Consider the following 21,401-nt stretch of genomic DNA (forward strand, 5'->3'; position numbering starts at 1 on the left):
TACCAATCTGAAATCAGTCCATGCGCATATGGACCACAAGTTGCAAGCACTATTCATGTATCCTGCATGAAATGAATCTGTCAGTCTCAATTCATGTCCCATGTCTACATCACAAACACATACCCTTATAAATGACCTTTCTTGTTGGGAATTTCAGCAAAGACATAAAAGGAAGAAGAAGACACAGGAAACAAACCTCCTTTGAACCTCTAAAGCATGTCACAGATGAGCAGCATGGCAGAACTGATTCTCAGGGCCAATGAGAAGGGAATGTTGCCGGAATGGGCCCTCGTAAATCTTGTAACTGCAGCAGATCATAAATCACGAGCTATGAACTGTTCTGGATCTACCTGTGGTCTGCAGAGGAGTTTAAACTAATGCCTGCCAATAACCGCGTTTTCAAATGTGTACTAGGATCCCTGATGCTAATGCGTAACAGCCTTCAGAAGTGAAGTTCAAAGTTCAAATTGCAATCCATTTTTTTTTAACATATCCAAGCATAAAAATTTGAAATTTTGTTTAAAAAAAGCCATCTAGCTGCAAATTTCAGATTGGGATCAAGCCACTCATACAGATCTGGGGTTTTATTCAAATTGTGTCACAACTCTGGGGTTACATTTCTGCTGTTTGGGGAACTGGGGGGTCTGCACATCTAGACAGACTTCTTCCAATAAGAAATACCAAAAGTTCAGAAATATCAGAAGGCGTCTAAATATTTGTAAGTAGAGTCATGTGTTTTGGGTTGTGAGCTGGCAAGATATTTCCCACAATGCATTTAAGTGATTTGTCTTCTTTTTTTCCAAAATGTCAATGAGCAGATATATTTTTCACAAATTACTGAAGGAGTAATTGCCAACATACTTCTGCCCATGAGATTGCTCACAAGCTACTCACCAAAATGACTGTTTTAGGTATTTTAGGAATTCACCACTCATAGATTAGTATTTATAGGGGGTTGTTGGTCACCCAAATCACCTGACATCTGTTTTTTACCCTTGGTTGGTAAACTTACAACCCATCAAAGGCTTCCCTAAGAACTGCACACAGACTTCCAGTTCAGGCATTCATATGGATACAGAAATGCATCATTGCATGTGACAGTTTTTCCACAGAATATCATCTAATGAATGTTTGTGGAAAGTGAAGGAATTGCCTCAATTACCATCAAAACAAATAGTTATATTCAAACAAAAGTTCACATTTTTTTCCAACAGTCATCAGTCTTTATGTACTAACCTCCATTGACAGAATACATTTCCAGATTTTACAAATGAATAGACCATTTGTTAAAACTACTCTAAAATTCTTAGTTTAGAACATAATAATCCCAGTGCTGTATATGCAGTAGTCCTTCTATCCACAGAAGCCCTATATATACAGCATAAGAAATAACAATGGCTACTACTTAATACCATTTGAAATGTATCAGAATTTGGTTCCATCTGCCTTGTGCATGCCCCCCTTCAAGAATGTGTTTGTTAATCTCAATACGTTGTGAACTCAATGCCATACCTTCTAACTTTCCCACAGGTTTCCCATTGATTTAATCATATAGTGACGTCCACACTACTGGAGGATCCTCCATAAAAATATAGCACAGCTTTCTGAATAGTCCCCAAACAACAAAATCCAGTTCACTTTGCTAACTCATTGAAATAAGCAGACTAGCTCCCATGAGTTAAGCAAACAGCATTTGTCCCACAGAATATTTCACTCAACTATCAGTCTAACAGAAAGCCTCAGAATAGCAAAAATACCTAAGATATTTTGTTTACGTATCCAAGATAGCTCTAGGAATAGATCCACTCATTTGAGAATGTAGACACAACCTTAACAGACTACAATGAATCTCCATGGTCCTGTATCATCACTGATTTGCCCAGGACATACCAGCATTTAATTAAAATATTGTCTTTTATTTCAGATTTTGACCTGTAGATTTGTAAAATATTATTAACAAGAAATTTAAGTCTTCTCAGTTAACAAAATAATCACCAGAAGGAAACCTCTTCCCCTTGGCTAACACTGTGCCTCCTAGACCACGGCTGACAAATGAGTCAGTGAGCAGAAGCCCAGTTAACATGCCTGGCCAAATTCAACCAGAGCTTCCATCAGGCTCCACAGGATGTTTCAGAATGAAGATGTACCTTGAAAGATTATACTGGAACAAAATAATTCTGGTGATCTTCTGAAGAGCCTACAAGGGATCAAAGCAATCTGAATGCTCAAATCAAGAACTTTTGACCAAGTGCATCCTTTCAGTAGGACCTCCATTACAGGTTTTCTGTGGATCATGGCAGCAAACTACGAGTTATAAAAAAATACCTGAGAAGGTATTAAGTGATTTATTATCTGCCTTCAATACCTTGGGGCTTTAGCAAGGGTTTTATAATAGATAATGTCCTTTGTGGTGGCATTAGAGTTTCTGGCAACAGTGGCACAGGGACTATGGCGAATGTGGCACAGGAATAAAAACAGCAATGCCTTTCTGGCCATACTGGTCACTCTCCCAGTGCACATCCTTGCTGCCCGACTACATTACAAAAGAAGCTGACATTTATTAATTAAATAATATTTATAGAATCCCTTTCCCTATCCTTGGGGAAATACAAGTTCAAACACAATCAAATACAATCACAACAGCAAACTATTAAACAGATGAAAATAGTAAGCCATTCCAGCATTCATCAGAATAAAATCTCATGTTTAAGTGAGAAGACAAAGGGATTGACAAAGAGAAGGAACTACAGCCCTTGTAAAAAGGATCAACCCTTCCATCTTCTTACTGTGGCAAAGGCACCCACAATTCACCTGCAAGACTGCTGGCTACACCTTCTCTGAAACATTAAATGGTGCCAGGGACACTACTGTTGGCATCTCTTCTCCAGTTTCTTGAAGATCCCTGGCATGGCTGAGGCCAGGACCAACCAGCACTCTCTCAAACAGCTTCTGAGTGAGGGCTGAAAGCTACCACGAGCCAGGGACTGTTCTCAAGAGACATTTTGCATATGGCTGTCCTGTCTTGGGAGATCAAGACAGCTTAGTAGTATGGATACTGGATGTATTGCGCCAGTTGACCTCAGTGCCAGAGAATGGTCCAGGATGCATATAATTCACTAGCATGGACACAGTCAGTGATGTGAGCCTTCAAGATACATGGTGCCAGGTCTGAAGTGTCTCTCAGTGAGCTGCCAGTTTCCTTTTCTTTAAGGATTTTAAAGCTATATCCCTAGGGTTTGAAAGAATGCAGGGAGATAGGTGCACACTCTGTGGCAACTTTAATCTCCTAGATGGCTTTTGAAAATAACTGTATTTTCATAGTTCCTTTCTCTGCCGATCTGATAACATCAGCACAGCTCTCAGACTGCAAATGTTTCATGGCTTGGCACCACGAGCAGCCCAAACCCTGTGTATACAACTAGTAAAGACAGTGATACAGTTCTAGGGAAGCTGGGGATGGGTGGTGAAAGAGAGTTTCAGAAAATGCGTTTTCCGTGCCCTTGTTGGTGGCCAGAAGCCCTCCAAGTTTTACAGTTTCCCACCATTACCCTAGCAGGCTTCTTCCCCCTCCTCAATAAACCCTTGATGCTGAGAAGAGCTTTTGTCCCTAGAAGGCCTAACAAAACTGAGATGGCTGGAGGCCATTGCTGAGTGACTTTGGGTACTCTGTTTCTGCAGCACTGACAAAGCCAGGGAAAAGAAGATGTAGAAATGCATATAGGATTGGGGTGAGCTATGTACCACTGGGATTTCCTAATCGTCCCTGCAAAGGAATCATTAATAAACAATATAGACATTTAAGACATAATTTCCATCCACTGGAGCAAAAAAGCATGCAGACAGGACAAGAGGAAGTATTTTTCAAGGCTGACATTTCTCTGATTTTACCCAAGAACAGAACCTCTGTAAGAGCAAGTACATGTGAAAGCAGAGAAAATCAGAAGCAAGGCACAAGCCTTCCCTTGCCATGGGGACAGGCCACCATAACCAAGTAAGTGTCCAATTTCTGAATTTCTAAAACAGTATATGGAAAATACGAAGTTTGACTTATTTTGATTCATTCATGATAAAACATGTACAAATAACTGTGCCCATTTGTAGGCACCTTATTTGAATGTTTACATGAGATAAAGAAATACATACTACGCTTATATTACTAACTAAGCTGTTTTACACATATATATCCAGATGTTCCTTATGGCTTGTACTTTGCAAGTGTATTTGATAGAAGAAGATGGAAGAGAAGGCAACAATTCATGTTGAAAAGACAAGTAAGTCTCTGCAAGTAACCATGTCGGTCAAAAAAGTGACACTTTGCTGCTCTGTTAGGGGGGACAAAGAAAGAAGTGTTACCCATGAACAGTTACCAAATGCAGGATGCATATAATTCACTAGCATGGACACAGCCAGTGATGTGAGCCTTCAAGATACATGGTGCCAGGTCTGAAGTGTCTCCCTTATGGAGAGTTACGGTATACCTCAGATCTCCTGCCCAGGGAAGTACCTCTGTATTATAAAGGTTTAGTCATAATACACTATAAATATTTATTCTAAAGCAAAGATGCCAGTTGAGTCAGTTGTAACCAGACTAGCGATTTCTGTAATATTTAACCACTGATGACCCTGCTTGGGTTTTTGGAATACCTTTTGTTCCTGTGATGCTGCTACTTTTTTCAAGGTGGGCAAAACTCTGCAGTGAGATCAAAGTGATTATGGGAGACGTTCTCAACAACAAGCAGGGGACCAGGAAGGAAACTGCAAGCTCAAGCAGCAAGTATGACTACTAAATCTAGTAGAGACTGGCTAGGGAGTGAGGTAAGGCCTGACAAAGATGGCAACCAGACAAACTCCATGATGGACACCACCATGTCATGCAGTATAAAACTAGCAGGCAGCAAGTATGATTTCCATCACCTAGCATCCAAACCTGTGTTTAATCTAATGAATAACAAAAGCCTGTGTTAGGAGTTTTTAAGAAAGAACAGGAAAAGGAAAACAATGAGCTCATGCCTTCTGACCTTGCTTGTTTTTAGCTTGGTTTCCTATAGCAACAAGCCTTGTGATCACGCTGCGTGTGTGCATGTGTGTGTACATGTGCATGGACAAGACACACAGAAAGTGACCATAAGGGTGGTCAATAACTGCTGAATGCGCTGGTAGTCTGTACTCAGTCCTGGTACTTAAATACAGGTCTCAATGGTAACTGAGTTTGCACAAGTTTTGTGGAAACAAGTGGCCAGCAAGACTTACAGAGACATGTAAATGTCCCAGGTTGGATGAAAAGGCTGCACTGTGACAGCGTGCCTTATTAGGCACCAGAGAATCCACACAGGAGAGGGCAGCTATGAATGGCCCAACTGCAGGAAAAGCATCCATCAGAATTTACAGCAAGGCATGAAACAATGCCAGGAAACCAGCTTTGTCAACTCTGGTGCTACTGTACATAAGACACTCAGGCAACATTTCTTTTCCTATTTTTCCTGGTGAAAGGTAACAGGGACATCCCCATTGCTGGTCTTCAGGAATCTGATCCTGATTAACAACAGGGAGACAACAACTTTCAATTTGGAATTTTTTTAGACTGTGAATGTCAATAGCCTCATAAATGAAATGTCTTGCAGGACAAGTAAGAATCAAAGATTTGATGATTGTCTTCTGAAACAAAGGGCTAAGAAACATCATAGGCAGCTTAGCTGGGTCCTCTAAAGACATCTGAGAAAAAAACAAGTGTTGACTTGTTGATATTGTTAAGTGTCTGCCAGATAAATGACAGTTAATTTCTGGTCAGTGTGGTTCCGGAAGACCCACCAGAGCCTTTCCACTTATCCTTGTACACAGCTTTCTGACACAACAGGCTGCCTTCTTTCTTCTGCTCAAGAATTTTTAAAAATGGAGAGAGACCAAATCACTATTCCAGACAGGACCCTTCAGAAACGATCAGAAACCAGGATATTCAGATGGTATCACCAAGCTACACTCATAAAAGAAGTGAAAGAGAATAAATAAATGTGTGTATGCCGATCTCCCCAAACTGATAACCAGCTGCCTAGGATCAGTCTACCCAAAACTGTGCCTGCTTGTTGAAGCCTCCATTTTGCTTAAATATGTTTAATGTAGATACTACATACCATTTGAAAAAGAGATGTCTGTCCAGGTTTATACTGGAAAGCTGGGGGACCCTGGAGGAGGATCTGGAAGTCCTGCTTACTAATGCTCTGTTTGAATCACAGAACCTAGCAATGCATTTGGGCTAGTCATATTTACAGGACAGAGGAGCAAAGCCATTACACAGCAGTTTGAAGAGGGCATGATAGCCAGTATTTCTGTCACTCATTTTAGCAGACAGTCTTCTGTAGTATGAAGTTCTGCATATGAGTAAATTCCCTCTTCCCTGTAAAAGCCAAAATTGCCATTTGTCATTGCTATGTACAGTTCAATAGCTATCGTGTTTAACTCCAAAGAGACTGCTCTCTATGCCTGATGAAATCATCTCTCTATACATTGGCAGATCAATTTGGGATCCTCTGATCTGGAAGTCACTCCAGAGTCATCTGAAAATAGTCTTTTTGGTTTGGTTCCAAGTCAGATGTGAGATGTTAAAATCTTCCCTCTCGATGCCATCAGGCAATATATGTCTGAGCGCAGAATTTGACTCTCAGAGTTTTTCTTAATTTCACTACTGCAAAACCAGTATTTTTAAAAAACTTAATTGCCATTTCCTAGGTAGATATATTTGTCATATTTGTAGGCATGGCTTCTAAAACATTGATTTGTCGTGTTTCCTTATTTACCATTGACTATATCCACAGATCCCTTTTCTCTCATTGCACAGGCTTCTGACTACATTATAAATATTCTCCAAGTTCTGAAATACTCTTTTTATGTACCTCTCTCCTTCTGCTTTTACACCATACCCCTCACCTCTAAAACTGATACTGATCCCATTAAATTAAGCAAGAGCAGTATCAAGAACCAGGGAAGTAGCTTTTTCTTAGATGGTTTTTAATTTGTGGCTGCAGTTTGGAAGGGGTGTGGTGAAGGGGAAAAAAAGGCCTAACTAACCAAAACAAATTTCTTAGTGAAAAAACACAGCAGTCGTTAACAACTTTTATATAAAACCCAAAAGGCTGTTAATCTTATAGAATCTTCTAAAAGCCTTTTGATCCCCGACAAATTTTAGAAAATGATTCCTGCTTTTGCAAATTTTTCAACCAGGTATCATCAGATGGGAAGATTTTTAGATGTTTGAATGGTACCTAAAATTTAACTAAATCAGGACCAAAAGTTTCAACAATCACAATGATTAGATTTGATTAAGATATCAGGTATTTAGGTTAATTTTATTTTAGGTTATCAAATCAGGCAAACAGCTTCATTTGTGTCATGTGTCCCAAAGAGTCCGTTTCATTAAATATACTGTCATATTTCTTGATGATCCTGGCAGACACGTGTAATTAAAAATAAAACTTGGTATCTGTAGCCCTTCCCTATCATCTCCTCCATCCAAATATCTGCAGGTCCCAAGCCTGCAAACACATACTTGTTTGAGGAGCCCTGCTGGATTAGACTACTAACAAAATTAGACTTACTCATACATACAGAAGTGTTTATAGCCTCAGACCTGAACCCCCAAGCCTGCAAGAAAGACTAACCCAAATACTGACTGCTCAAAACAAGACAACTTTAGTATAGAGTATTTAGTGTTTTGGGTAATGAAGGTAAAGTTACAGAGGGGAAATTCTCACTTGAAAGGCAAGATATTTCTCAGGAAAATATGAGTAATGTATGTAGAAATAGAGGATTAGAATCCTACAGAAATGAAAACCTATTTCATATACTGTCCAGAAAAAACAGCAAGTAAAATATCAAATAAAAAGCAATAATTGGGATGGTCAACAATAAGTGACAAGTAAATAAATTGTTAATCAGTAGTTTAAATGGAGGGGAAAATAAAAATCCAGCCTTTGTTCTCAACAGCAAAATGTTTTTATATTTTTAACTTCAAAATTAAAGAGAAAAATATGACTGTTACCGTGGAGTAAATACCAAAAGAGGATTAACATTTATTTTCAATATTCATATTTACTTAATAACATATATATTAACAGATGAGACTGGTAAAATGGCAGTATGCTGCTCTGACAGTTGGTTTTTTTTTTTCTGACCCAAGCTTGTTTAACATTTAGTTTCCACTACTACCACAATGGAATTATTTTCCTTGCTATTCGGGGTTACATTCATATAAAAAAAATCATCCTAAACCTGCTTTTTTAGTTGTGAATGTGCAGAAGAAGTTTTGTTTGCACATGACTGAGCCAAAACCTGCTTCCTTTCTGTATCTGAATTGACCGTATGAAGCCAATGGGCTAGGTCCTGCTTACATGTCACAGCAGCAGATTCATGGGATGGGGCAATATAGATTTGACTGTTACCTAAACACGCAATTAGTTTTTGTTTTATTAGCTGTAGCAGCCATTATGCACTTTATATATCAATAGCCCCCTGATTAGCTGCAGCAAGAACAACAGAGTAGAGGTTTAATTTTTTTTTTGTTTATTCTCAGCTTCATTGTAAATTTGATTTTTTTTTTTTCCCAAAGAATGCAAAGGAATAATACTCTGGCTAATTTTTAATGCAAGTTTCTGCTCTGGCCACTCAGATAAATCCTTTCATTTACTGGAAACAAGACTGTGGTAAATGTACAAAAAGTGAGTTACATTAGGCCTTAACACACATGGGCTTGGAAACTGTATCATGCCTAACAGACATACTTATCTTTCACCCCCCTACAAAGCATTCTCGTGCTTCCATGTTGGACCCTCGAATAAGCAAATACAAAGTAAAACTTTCATTACAGCTTACTCATACTAGGCAAATGTGCTTCTAAAGCAACTACTTAAAAACATCTTCAAGGTCTCCATTACAAAACTGCCTAACTTTAGAATAAATAAAAAAAAAGCTGTTAAAATATTCCTTCAAGTAAGAGGTCAAGCCTGCATTCATCATGCAGCCAGAACTCCTAATTTCAAAAAGAGCCCCCTAGTACCTTCGATATCTTTTTGATCTTTAACTTTTCTTTTTAGCATACACTTTGCTTCATTTTTGCTCGTCCTCGCTCGCCAAATTAGCTCAGCCCTTGACACAGCAGGCACTGAGGCCGGTTGCTGGCTCAGCTGACCAGTATTGGCCACCACAGCTCCAAGGGACTTCACACATGTTACACACGTGCCTGTTTACAAGACTAAAACCCTCTAAAGTTAAAAACTGTCTGGGACAAAAGATCAGACCCACATATATTCCATTTTTCTTTTGACCCAGATTTTCTAACAGGCTGAGCTGCTGTTGTGGCAGGGCGGTGGGTAGACCAGCAGAGCACTCTCTGGTGCCAGAGCTGCAGGTGGCCCCAGCAGGATGGTGCATGTCCCCTCTCCTGCCCACTCACCCAGTCTGACACACTGCCACAGCCTCACATGTCTGCTGGACTAAGAGAGTGGAGGACTGGCTGCACACATGGGTTTCACCCTAGGCTGATGCTTATAGCCTCAGACCCGAACCCCCAAGCTTGCAAGAAAGACTAACCCCAATACTGACTGCTCAAAATAAGACAACTTCAGTTTAGAGTATTTACTGTTTTGGGTAATGAAGGTAAAGTTACAGAGGGGAAATTCTCATTTGAAATGCCAAATGCTCACATTTCATCGTGCTCTATTAGCACAATTTGCATTGTTCAGAATGCCCTTAGATCCAAAATCTTCTATTCCCTCCACTGAATTTCTATTACTCAAATTACATACTGTTCAGGGCTGCTAGAAATAACAGAAAGCAAGCTGACTTGTTTCCTTCTTGACACCTTTTCCCAAAACTCCGTTAGACCTAACTGTGGTTACCTTTTGGATACCAGAAAGCAGTACCTCATTTATTCTTAAAACTGATAAAGAAATAAGTGCTGTATAGTTTGGGGACCATCTATAATGTTAGAAAACAATGGCTTGAAATTTCAAACTTGCTTGTCTGAGGTTAGGCTCCTAAACTAGGCAGCAGGAAAGGCAAGCCGATACAAAAAAGCATTGTAAATCAAAGAACAATTATTTAATGTAATGCCTATGTTACATACAGATACTACAGCCACCTATGAAAGAAAACACTATTTTTAGCTCCATAATTAAGCAAGTGGACTTGGTTAGGAAAATTTGGATAATGAAATTAGCAGGTATTGGCCCATATTTGCTTTACCACTATGGAGTGGGGGAAAAAAAAATCTCTTCTGATGTGTTAGACACTTCAGATATGTGTTCTTAACTTCTCAGTCCTTGTGCCAGAGACATTACAGTCTGTTTCCAAATAAAAATCGTGACATGAAGTGATCACCAAAATAATTTTGACCTTCAAGGACAAATTAAAATGGAAAAAACCAGCAAAAATTCATCTACCATTTTCCCCATTGAAGGTTAGATGATGGCTGTCTCCCAGATATAAAAAAAATAAATACTTGAGCATAAAGAGGAGACCACTGCAACACAACTCTTCCCATGTACTACTTCATGGACATGTACCTACCTAACACATGCACAAAGCCACAGTAAAACTACACAAAACATATGGGGTTTTTCTATATGATGATACATGAATACAATTTACATAGCTACACATGCACACACACACAGAGAAATCCTGACAGCTGTTACCCTCAAATAAACAAGGCTACTGAAGGGACTGATACAATTCCTATTCAGTTAAAAAAAAGCCCTTAATTTCAGTGGGATTTGGACCAGATTTGGTTAAACTTGGTAAGGACTAGGTATGCACTTTATAGATGGGTATGTTCAAACATATTTTCAAAGCAACTCTTTGTGAAATCCCTCTCCAACATAGCTGTTTCACTGTATGGGAGAACTAAACTGCAGTTTCATGAACAAATTAAAATTCTATTATTCTAACCAAATGCCTTAAAAACAAATGACCTAGGGACAGATTAATTTGATTCTATTTGTTATTTTAAGTTGCTATATTCTTCCTGTATTTTTAATGCACTTATGCCTACATACATGCCCATATACCTAGTCCTCCACATACAGAGTTCTATTCTACCAGTTCAAGTCTATACAAGAAATTCCTCTAAAAGGAATGAGCCAAAAGACTTATTTAGTTAATAAGAGTGAAAAGCAATGACCATTATTTAATTGAGACAATGTTAGCTAAAATTTCGTCTACAGCATATGGGGAATACAGGGGGACATGCATATGTGGTACCAGTGGGTTACATGGGTGTTAGACAATGTGGGGGCTGGGAGTGGACAGACTGTGGACTTTTATACATCAGAACACCCAAATTAATCTGAAAAGACAAAGATTAAATGCAATGTTACTTTATGCACAATGTTTTCTTCCATTTCAACGTCATCAGATTTTTCTGATTGTTTTTCTAAGATTGTTTTTCTTGCATGTAATATCTGCTTTTTAAATTTGCACAGCAATTAAAATACCCAAACCATGACATTCTACTGTACATAAATATATATAAACTGAAAAAAATAAACAAAAGGGATGAATATGCCTCAAAAGAAGAGGTCAAATAACTTCAGAATAAGAAATTATCACTCTTGAACAAGGACTTTTTGTATACGAGTCTAAAGGAGTTTTACTAATGGCCTCACTGTAGGAGCAGAACTGACTCCATAATCTCACAAACCATATGGGAAAGTAAATGAAGGTGTTATGCAAAAAGATATAGTATAGCAGGTTACAAGAGTTTCTGCAGTCATGTTCATTTGGGAATCTGTAAACCTATTGGCATGACAGTACTTGGTAACATTTTGTTTACTGAGTGCTATACTGCAGGATCTCCATTCTCAAATTGGGAACTGCATTATACATATATTTTTTAAGCCCATTACCTTGAGAAAGGCTTAGTATGACTGTGAATAATCAGAGAAGGAAACAAGCAAGGTAGAAATGGTTTGTGTGATATAAGTTTGGAAAGTGTCTGTTCAGTTGCCAGGCAATAATTGTTAGTGTTATAAAAAAAAATTAAAATTAAAAAATTTAAAATAAAGAATAAAAGAAAATACCCCTACTCTTTTATTTTGACAACCTAATCAGAAAGGACCTAGAAACCAAAATATTCCTCTCGGGCTTTGAATAGTCCCTCTGCCCTGGAGTAGACGTAGCATGGGGCAGTGAATTAATAAAGCCAGAATATCTATTGCTAATAGGTTTACCAAGCATGGGAACAGATAGCCAGTAACACAATGCCAAAACTACATCCTATGGAAACTGTTCAAACTGACAAAAAAATAGACATTCAGAGACCAGGATCCTTCAGGGAGGCTGTAAGGTCTTTATCCCACTTCTGTAACTGGACAATTAAAAGTAAAGCAAAATTCAGCAAGAGCTTGATTTTCAACACAAGCAAGATATTTTTACCCATTGTGAAAAGGAAGAGAAAAAAAACCTCAGATGCAGTAGTGCAAAACAAAAGGCCTTTCCCTGCAAGCATCTGTGTCTCTTTGCAGCATTTACTGCTGTGAGAAGCCCTGTTGTGGTCAGGCTAAAGTCCTGTTAGAAGTCTGCTTGGAAGAGGAAAGCCCTTGCTGGATCAGGATGTAGTTACTTTTCTCAAGAAACAGCTGCTGGGTTTGCAACCTACGTACCAAGCTTTGAATTGCAACAGACTGCTGGTGAATGCAAACAGCCAGAAAATATTTTCTTGACTAAATAGTTAAAATTGGTTTTAAAAAAAACACCTGAGTGGAAATTGCAGAAATGCAGGCAGTCACTGGTCAATAAACATTATTTTTTAAAATGTCCTCGACTCCATGAACTGTGATATAATAAAATAATCTGCCCTGTACTTCAGCATAATTAATACTGAATAGGCCTTTAAAAAGTTAGTAAATATTTATGAAATGAACTATAATTTTCTCAGTGTACATTAAAGCCTCTGGATCAGTAAACCATCTTCAATTTTTTGCAAAACTTATACCTAGCAAGAAAGGGATCACATTTTGCCTTTATTACTTCTACTATGGACTTGCATGTACCTGTATTTGAAGATATGTCCACATGTGCACATACACATCTGTCCATGCACATACAAAGATTTATATATTCACAAGTACTGGGTAAGAAAAACTAAAGAAGAGGTAAAAAATGTACCTTGTATAATTGTTATAATAAGTTAAAATTATTACGTAAATTTAAAATTATTATGTAAAAATGTCATGGTTCCTGATATTCTTTTTTTTTAAAAGCAAAAGCAGAAAGCACTTGGAGAAACTAAAAAAAAAAAACCAAATAAACAAGGGGAAATCCTGATTTCCCATTTTATAGGCTCTTTATTCTTGCATTTCATTCAGTTTGGCCAGTAAAAAGTAACCCAACAACCTTGAAGATCAATTGTTTATCTTCCTGTTCTAGCCATATTGCCTCCTTGCTTTCATGTACTAACAAAAAGCAGTTGCTTTTGGTTTTTAATGTTAACTATAAAGTTTTTAAATTTAATTTAAACCCAAAAGATGGTTGAGGTTTTTTTTTTTTTTTTCCTTTTCACAAATGTACTTCTCAATTTTTTTTTAAAGAAAAACATGTGACTTTAAAAATTCATTGTCATAGGTCCTTCAAGACTACTTCGAGGGTCACTTTTCAACATAATGTTCCTTATACTGCAAGCCTGATGAGCAGAGCTCCCAAATGTTTCAGCTGCGTGACTCGGCACTCTGGCTTTTTAAGTCACGCTTTACACAAGTCCTTCAACCTCTTAATAAAGCCCAGAGATGAAGGTGTGGGAGGCACGCCAGTATATGGACTCAAACAGTTCAGTGTAGAAATCAGTAGTGTAAAGTTGGGGGTTTTCCTCTTCCTCCTGTTTTTCTTAGTTTGGTTCAGTTAGGTTGGCTTTTTGGTACAAGTGCGTGAAAAAAACATATGCATGTGAACATACACACAGAGTTAATTACGAAACTCCACATAAAAATGTGTAATACATGTCAATAAATCCTATTTTTGTGTAATGGATTCTTCCTTCCCATCCTTTCTTGCCTCAACTTGTCATAAAGCAGGGAGCATGTGCTCCCCTCTATGCCTTGTAACTTCCATCATCATCTGCAACATACTGCAGATAGATAATTCCTTTCTAAACTGCCTGTAAAGTCCACATCAACTCTGTGGAGCACACACCACTCTAATTTACCTACAAAGCAATTAAGGTGAGGAACCCTAACACCAAACTCAGCAGGTGAGGGGAAGGTTTCTCACACTTACATTGACAGGCCCTGATGCCTGTGCACGCTACATCCATGATGAACATTGTAAACGCCAAGTGCCCAAAAACAGTGGCCAAGCCAGCTACTGATCACATCTGCTGAACTGGCTGCTCAGGCTCACTCCTCTGCCTTCTGGCCTGACTCGCAATTTTCACCTCCTGTGTTCACCAGGAGCACTCATCTTGTGTGCATTGTGGGAAACAAGGTGGGAGGAGCAGTGTAGCAGGGGAATCAGCTGAGGGCCCTTTCCAGGAACAGGTGTCTATGGAGGTGGGTGAATCTGGGAGACACAATGGAAGGAAAATAGAGAGACAGTGTGCATGTGCCTGAGTCAGGACAAAGAAGAAGAAGGAACAATAAAATAAAAATAAGGGAAGACTAGGAATTTATTTTTTTTTTAAAAGGAGGGAGGGTTGAAAGAGGAAAAATGAGAACTGTCTTGCCACGTTCCCACCATGAGCTGCGTTTAGTCATTTCTCTACCTGTGCCATACCATGCCTCCCCAGCACATGTTCCTGTGAGGGTAAGGAGAGTGGCTGAGAAGTGTTGCTTTGATGAGGGTGAGTCTGGAACCAACAGTGGACAGATCTTTTTAAAAAGCCTACCTGTCACTCTGCTAATGTGTTTCTTTTTTTGGCTTCATAAATCCTGATTTGGAAGGAAAAGAGAGTTATCAAATATATTGTCAGAAAACAACACCCCCCCAAAGTCATGTCGTCTGTCCCTCTCTTTCTACGTCGAGAAGAAATCCAATTTCTTTTCCAACCACGAATTACGCCTAGCCTTATGCTTGGGACACATGGGCTGGAGACTCTCTGAGGAGCAAGAGGCCACAGGAGCAGGTCTATGACAAAGGCTAAGAACTGTGCCCAGGCAGGGAAGCCCTCACTGCACCATCCTTGCACTGGAGATGGACCAACAAACAGCAAATTAGCAATGAGTATATGTTCACATCAAAACTGGCAAAAGTATTGGCACAGCCAGGAACTTCTAACAGGTATGTCAGGATTTTTCACATTTTCTTAACAGACAAATAGGTCTTCTCTTAAATCACTGGCCATTTTTATTGTGACAAAACAGAGGATGTGAACACATGCTGAAAAAATAACTAAAACAATATAATTAAAGGTATTTAGAAAAGAAACCAGAAAGTGATAGAGACCTGGCATCAGCTCGCCGCTAAGGACAAGGGCAGCTACGCCAGACATGCAGAATTTTATTGAGTCACCCAGCCAGACCTACCAGAAGAGAAAGACAAAGGCATTGAGATGTTTCTGTGTTGGCTTTTGTGTCTTTCTTTGGGTGTTTGCAGCTCAGGGTACTTCTGTTAAATTAACACCGCTGACTATGTATTCTATATATTGCTATATATTGAAGTTAAATAATTGATAGTGTCATGGCTGCTGGACACGTCTCCCCAGCCCTTCTCCTAATTTAACTGGCCTTTTTTGTCTTTACTCCTCTCCCAGGAAATGCTGATGTTTTTTCCGGAGTGGACACTGTGTGCCATCCACTCAGTGCAAGATCAAATGCCCTCTCTTCTAGGCCACTTCCTCCTTTCCCTCCTGCTTGCAGTGAGGGTGGACACTAGCACAGGCTGACTTACATCTATACAGCTGGGACTGTGCTGTGATGAGTTGAACAACAGCACATGTTTTCCCAGTGCTTGTCCCAGTTCCTCTGTTGGAAAATAACCTTATTTTCTTCAGTAAAGCTAAAAACTCAAGGGTGTGGTGGGCCTTGATTTGGCAGTGCTTTCTGCCTCCCACACCTCTCCGGTAAAAACATTCACATGAGGGCAGATAATACAAAGAGAACAAAAATGGAAGAATCACATCCTTTAAAAAGGATGTAATTTCTCCATGGCAGTGTCCCACTGCTTTCCATTTTTTTCCTTCAACCTTGCAGTCATTTTGAAAAGGCATCATTTAAAACAATCAAATTCTCAGAAGAATTTTTTTTTTGCAACTCGCCTTTTCAGAGAGGTTTGCACACAAATTGAGAATTTTCAGATTTCCCAGGCAAATGAACCTTGTCCACTCGGGCAGAAACCCATGATAGCTTATGTTATTTAGCTTGGCATTATCCCATGCTGTTTACTTATAGCTTGCTGAAAATAAGGGATGATGGAACACCTTTTCCAGGGCACACCCTGAATTTATTCTTAGTAAATTGTTTACTATCTTCTTGGCCTAGAAACTCACAATTCTCTGAGCCCTTTTTAAAAACTACTTGCCCACTTTCAGCTGTGGGGAGAAGGTGACAATAACCTCTTCAGTACCTCCACTGGTGAACAAAGTGGGTGACTTCAGAAGACAGCCTGGCCACCTCCCAGGAGACAGAGCTGCTGCAATGGGAGAGCATGGATTTGTCAAATTCAGAGAATGAGCTTTGGGGATGAGGGAATCCTCTAATAAAATAAAGAGAAAATTAAATTCACCTCCCTTTTCCTCTCACGTCTCCCATCTATGCCTGGCTGGAAGAGAACTACGTGGTGCCTAGACATTAGCACTAAAGACACCACAACTCATTGACAAACACAGGGGGCACATTTCTCCTCCCACTCGAGTCGAGGGAATCATCTCTTTTCTCCTGCAGAAGTTGATGCTGCATCCTGGTGACCAGCACGGGTACCACCAGTGCCTGAATGCGTGTCCTTGTCACCACACTTACAGGTCAGCCTGTGACTACCTGCACACAGACAGGAACATGGGTCACGGGAAGCACTTGAGCTGTGCTGGAATTTGGACTGTGGCCACGTGGAGTAGATGGTGTCTACTAACCCCAGAGAGGTTCTACAGAGACTAAAGCTGTATTAGAAATGAGACTCATGTCATGCTGCTACCGTCATGCATTTCTCCATGTGCATGTAGAAAAATTAATAAAGCATCTTCTATCATCCTTCCAAACCCTCCTGAACAACAGCATCAAATATGCTATGAAACACAGGTGTCACTTCTTAATTTAAGTGGAAACCTTGAGTTTCACAGGGACTAGTTTTGTAACTCTCTTCTACAAATGAATAAGCTTGACTATCCAGAATTAAAACAAAGTGCTAGAAAATAATTCCATTTTATATTCACATGCATATGTACTTTTTGTGCATGTATGCAGCCAACCCTGTGCCTCTGTGTACTGCTCTGAACATTACTTGGTCACTTACACAGAAAATTGAATGTATTTAAATTAGGTGCAGCTTCTCCCTGCTCCAAACAAAGTCCATGGACAATGCTGCTCTTTGCTGTTTATATTTACAAATGGAAATGGATTATATTTACAAACAGAAATAGCATCGTGTCATTTCAGACTAAGTTTGGCTGCTGCAGTGCTCCTCTCTGAACTTTGGGAAGTCTACATCCTGTGTTTTCCCCCAGACTCCATATCATGTCTGCAGTACCATAAATCTGCCAACCTTTCCTACCATTTCTACTGCTAATTAGGCTTCATTGGGGTATCACTCTCCCACTCCCTACGTTAGATAAACGCAGTGTCAGCTAAGCACGCTGCAAGCACTACTAACTGCATAACTGGTTATCAGGACACTTCCACTTGTCATGCTAAACCAGTGATGATAACACTGGGAACATTTTGACAAAACACACTTCTGTAGACACTGCCAGTGAGTCAAAAAACCCTATTTAGTAGTCCATAAGTAGTTCCCATAAAATATTTCAGAAAAAGAAAGAGAAATAATAACTTTTTGTCCTTTTTTTTTTTGGGTGGGGGGGGAGAGGGGCAACAACATAACATCAACTGAATTAACCTGCCCTGTAGCAGAAAAGCTGAAAGATACTTATTTTAATTTATAGGACCCCTTTAGACATATATTTAAAAACATCTAGTGTTTCAACAAGGCTTGATAGTTACTGAAAGTTACATGAAAAACAACCACTACACAACTTGTCTGAAAATATAATAATACAAATAAAAGGTAATTTACATGAGTCCTTTATAAGAACAATCTCTACATCCAGAAATGAGATGGCAGCATACTACAGCTAATGCAAATATTATAGCCAAATATATTTGTGGTAACACATCTAAAAGAGAAAGAATGAGAACTGATGTGCAGATGATCTGTAAAAGATTCAAATACTAATAAAAACTGGGGGGAGAAGGAGGGTAGAAGGAGGGTAGGGTAAGAGTGTTAAATCATTTTTTCATGAGGCCCATATTCACAAAGCAATTTTTTACAGATGGTTGGAGGTATTTCTCAGCCCTTAACTGACAGGAATACAGGAGGCTGAGGCCTTAAGCAGCAGTTCTATTCATAGGCCCTTAGCCTTTGTATAATTGTATTAAGTGCAGTAACAGACATAAATTAACATGCACTGACCCCCCGCTCCTAGCAATGTATGCCTTGACCTTTTAAGAAACCTCAAGAGTAGTACTAGTTTAGTATTTGACACATCCTCTTTTGGGGCAGATTAAATGCTAGTCTAGGAGTCGCATGTACTCGAGGCTCTAGCAGGCCTTACCCATCTTTGGCTATGAGAAGCTGCTTTTCTTTCATATCTTTAAGTAAGCAGAGTTTGTCTACTATGGTGGCAAACGAGCTGATACCAGTAAAGCACTGCTAAGATTTATGGGTCCTAAAGGAGTGTTTGACGTAAGTCAGGTGGCAGGTTAGGAGCTCCTAACCTCTGAAGACACCTGCCCATAATGGCAGCTTTCTGAAGAAAGATATTTTTGTTGTTCTACAGCAAATCGTCCACTGCAATTTGTGGGCAGATAACGTCCATCAAGAAATTAGATGCCAAAATAAAAAGACAAAAATGGACTTCTTGCAAAAAGCCTTCCTCTGTGTATTTCATTTACTCATAAATTGAATTTAAAATTCAAAATATGAAAAATGAATTCAAAATTCAAAATGTAAAAAAACTTTTCTGTAGTTACTTATCTATAAACTTTTCATTTTGTAACTGGAACGTACTTCATCTTTCTCTAAAATTGCCATGTCTGGAAACAGAGCAGGGGACAATGGCTAAACAAGACTGAAACAAGGATATGTTTGGTTGTTTTACTGGGAGAGGGTCCTTTTTCTTTTAAAACATGTGCTATCAATTAATTTGCCTCTTGATTTTCTACCTCACGACTATAGTGGTAGACAGTAATTTGTACTAGCTGTCTCAAGGATGGTGGATTAAAAAAGAAGAAGAAAAAAGAAAGAAATCTACCAGACAAAAACTACGAGAACTGCAGACAGCAGACAATGCATTTAACCATGAAGTGGAAGAGTGTTAACTAGTGAATAAAGAAGGAAAGATGAGGGAAGTAAGGAGATTTTAGGCAAATGCTCACTAACTTTTTTTCTTCCCCACCTCCTTAAGACAACAGGTTTCACTAGAAATCCACGACAGCCTGTTTATATACAATTTGTATCAACTTTACATGGATTTGCCCCCCTGTTTCAATGCCCTGACCTCCCTTCCACCATCCTGGGCTTTCTCCCGTGTTCGATGAGGTTGCTGCCTGTGCCTGGGGGCAGCAGGTGCTGCCCAGGACCCTGTCGGCGCTGGGGGTCCGGGGGCAGCTGTGGCCTAGTGCTGTGTTAGGCCGAGCCTGGCTGTAACCAGCACCGGGGTCTGAGGGAATGGCAGCAGCCGAGAACCTGGACGGTTCCTCGGCTTTCGGGCGGGCCCCGTGTGAGGAATCCCCGGGGGTGTGGGGAATGCCCGTCGCTTCTCTCACCTGCCTGCAGCCCTCGCTGCTCCCGTGGCGCCTCCGGCCTCGACGGTGCGGCCGCACCTGCGGGGAAAGGCAGAGGGAGAGGAGGGTTAACGGCGCCGGAGTGGCTCCCGCAGGGGTCTCCGCTCCTCCCCGGCTCAACTGGCTGCGGCTTGCCTTGAAGCACCGAGGGGAGCGGAGACCGGCTCACGGCCCACCCGGACGTCCCTGTCACCCGTGGGGATACACACACACACACACACACGCTCACACACACAGCGTACCAGAGCGGAGCCTCTCCAGCTGCCTCAGGCCCAGACCTGGCACAGCACGTCGGGGAGGCGAGGCCAGCCCGGGGTGCGCCTTGACAGGGCCGGGCAAGAGCCCGACGGGAGAAGGAGAGGGCCGGGGCTTCCCCGGGGCAGCCCAGAGGGGCTGCCGGGGGTGGGTGCCCGGTCGGGTGCGGCAGGCGCGGCAGCGGCCCGGACCGCCCGACGTGTCCAAGTGTCCTGCAGCGGAAAAGAACCTGCGAGGAGCGAGGGCAGGGAGAGGGGCAGGGCAGGGAGCGGGGCAGGGCGGCTGGCGAGAGGCGCCCTGTGGAGCTGCGGCGGCCGCGGAGCCCGGCCAGGGGCAGCCCCGAGCAAAAGGGAGCGGCTCCCGCTCCGCCCGCAGCAGCCGCAGCCCTGAGCATGGCAGCAACAGTTGGCTGGCAAGGTAAAGAGACGGCGAGCTGCACCACCGTGGCTCGGATTTCCCCTCGCGCCTGAGCTGCCCCCCCAATATCACTCCTGGTTTCCATCCTCTTGAGGGGCGACAGTAGGCAGGGAACAGAGAGGATGTTTTCTTAGCCTTAGCTTGTCTGATCCCTCTTATCACATCTCTCTTCTTTTTTTTCTCCAAGTTCCCTCTACCTTGTCTCTCCCTTTAGAATATGCTCACATGAATAAAACCCCTGTAAAGACGTTTGCTGGCGACCGGAAAGTACAAATGTCTCTTTTTTTCTCTAAATAGAAGAGGATAAATAATTATGAAAATGCGAGTCTACTTAAAAGATACTGTGACCCTTCCACCTTTGTTTTCATCAAGCCAGCTAGGTCTCAAACTACGTGTCCTGAGCAAGAAGGAAAGGAGGTAAGGGAGCAACGAAGTGCTTTTGCTTTGCCTTCTTTCCTTGCTTATGCCTTAGCCGGCCTTTTACTCTTTTCTAAAGTGCGAGCAGGTCTTCAAAATATCTTTTATCTCTCGAGAAATATTAACTCTTAGACTGTGGTCCTCACCCGATCTCTCCAATGCAGGCTTCTCTGAAATGCAAGATCAGCCCTTTCTCAGCCGGATCTCCTCCGTGCCGCTGTCGGGGGCGGGGGGGGGGGGGGGCAGATGGAAGAGCCCTTGTATTTTCTAACAGCTGAGACATTAGATCGCACCCCCACCTCCTTTTTATTTTACAGCCGGGCGAACCATAGGCCCCTGTGT

General features: G+C 40.9%; 1 protein-coding gene across 7 annotated transcripts in view; it reads right to left on the minus strand.

Annotated features, from left to right (window-relative positions):
- Positions 1 to 21,401, minus strand: part of LOC104695099 — a 76,232-nt gene that overhangs the window by 37,930 nt on the left and 16,901 nt on the right. For 2 of the 7 annotated variants that reach the window (XR_005601928.1, XR_005601929.1), the window contains exon 2: positions 19,953 to 20,009. Coding sequence is in view for 1 of the 7 variants with exons in the window: in XM_039552093.1 (XP_039408027.1) it covers positions 19,953 to 20,009; positions 20,213 to 20,727 (572 nt within the window). In the remaining 6 variants the exon portion in view is untranslated. Of the gene's footprint in view, positions 1 to 19,952; positions 20,010 to 20,212; positions 21,304 to 21,401 lie in introns of those variants that run through there. The other 5 variants (XR_005601931.1, XR_005601927.1, XR_005601930.1 and 2 more) reach the window with 5 other exon arrangements.

This window comes from Corvus cornix, chromosome 5 (genome assembly GCF_000738735.6).
Source record: "Corvus cornix cornix isolate S_Up_H32 chromosome 5, ASM73873v5, whole genome shotgun sequence".
Taxonomy (NCBI): domain Eukaryota; kingdom Metazoa; phylum Chordata; class Aves; order Passeriformes; family Corvidae; genus Corvus; species Corvus cornix.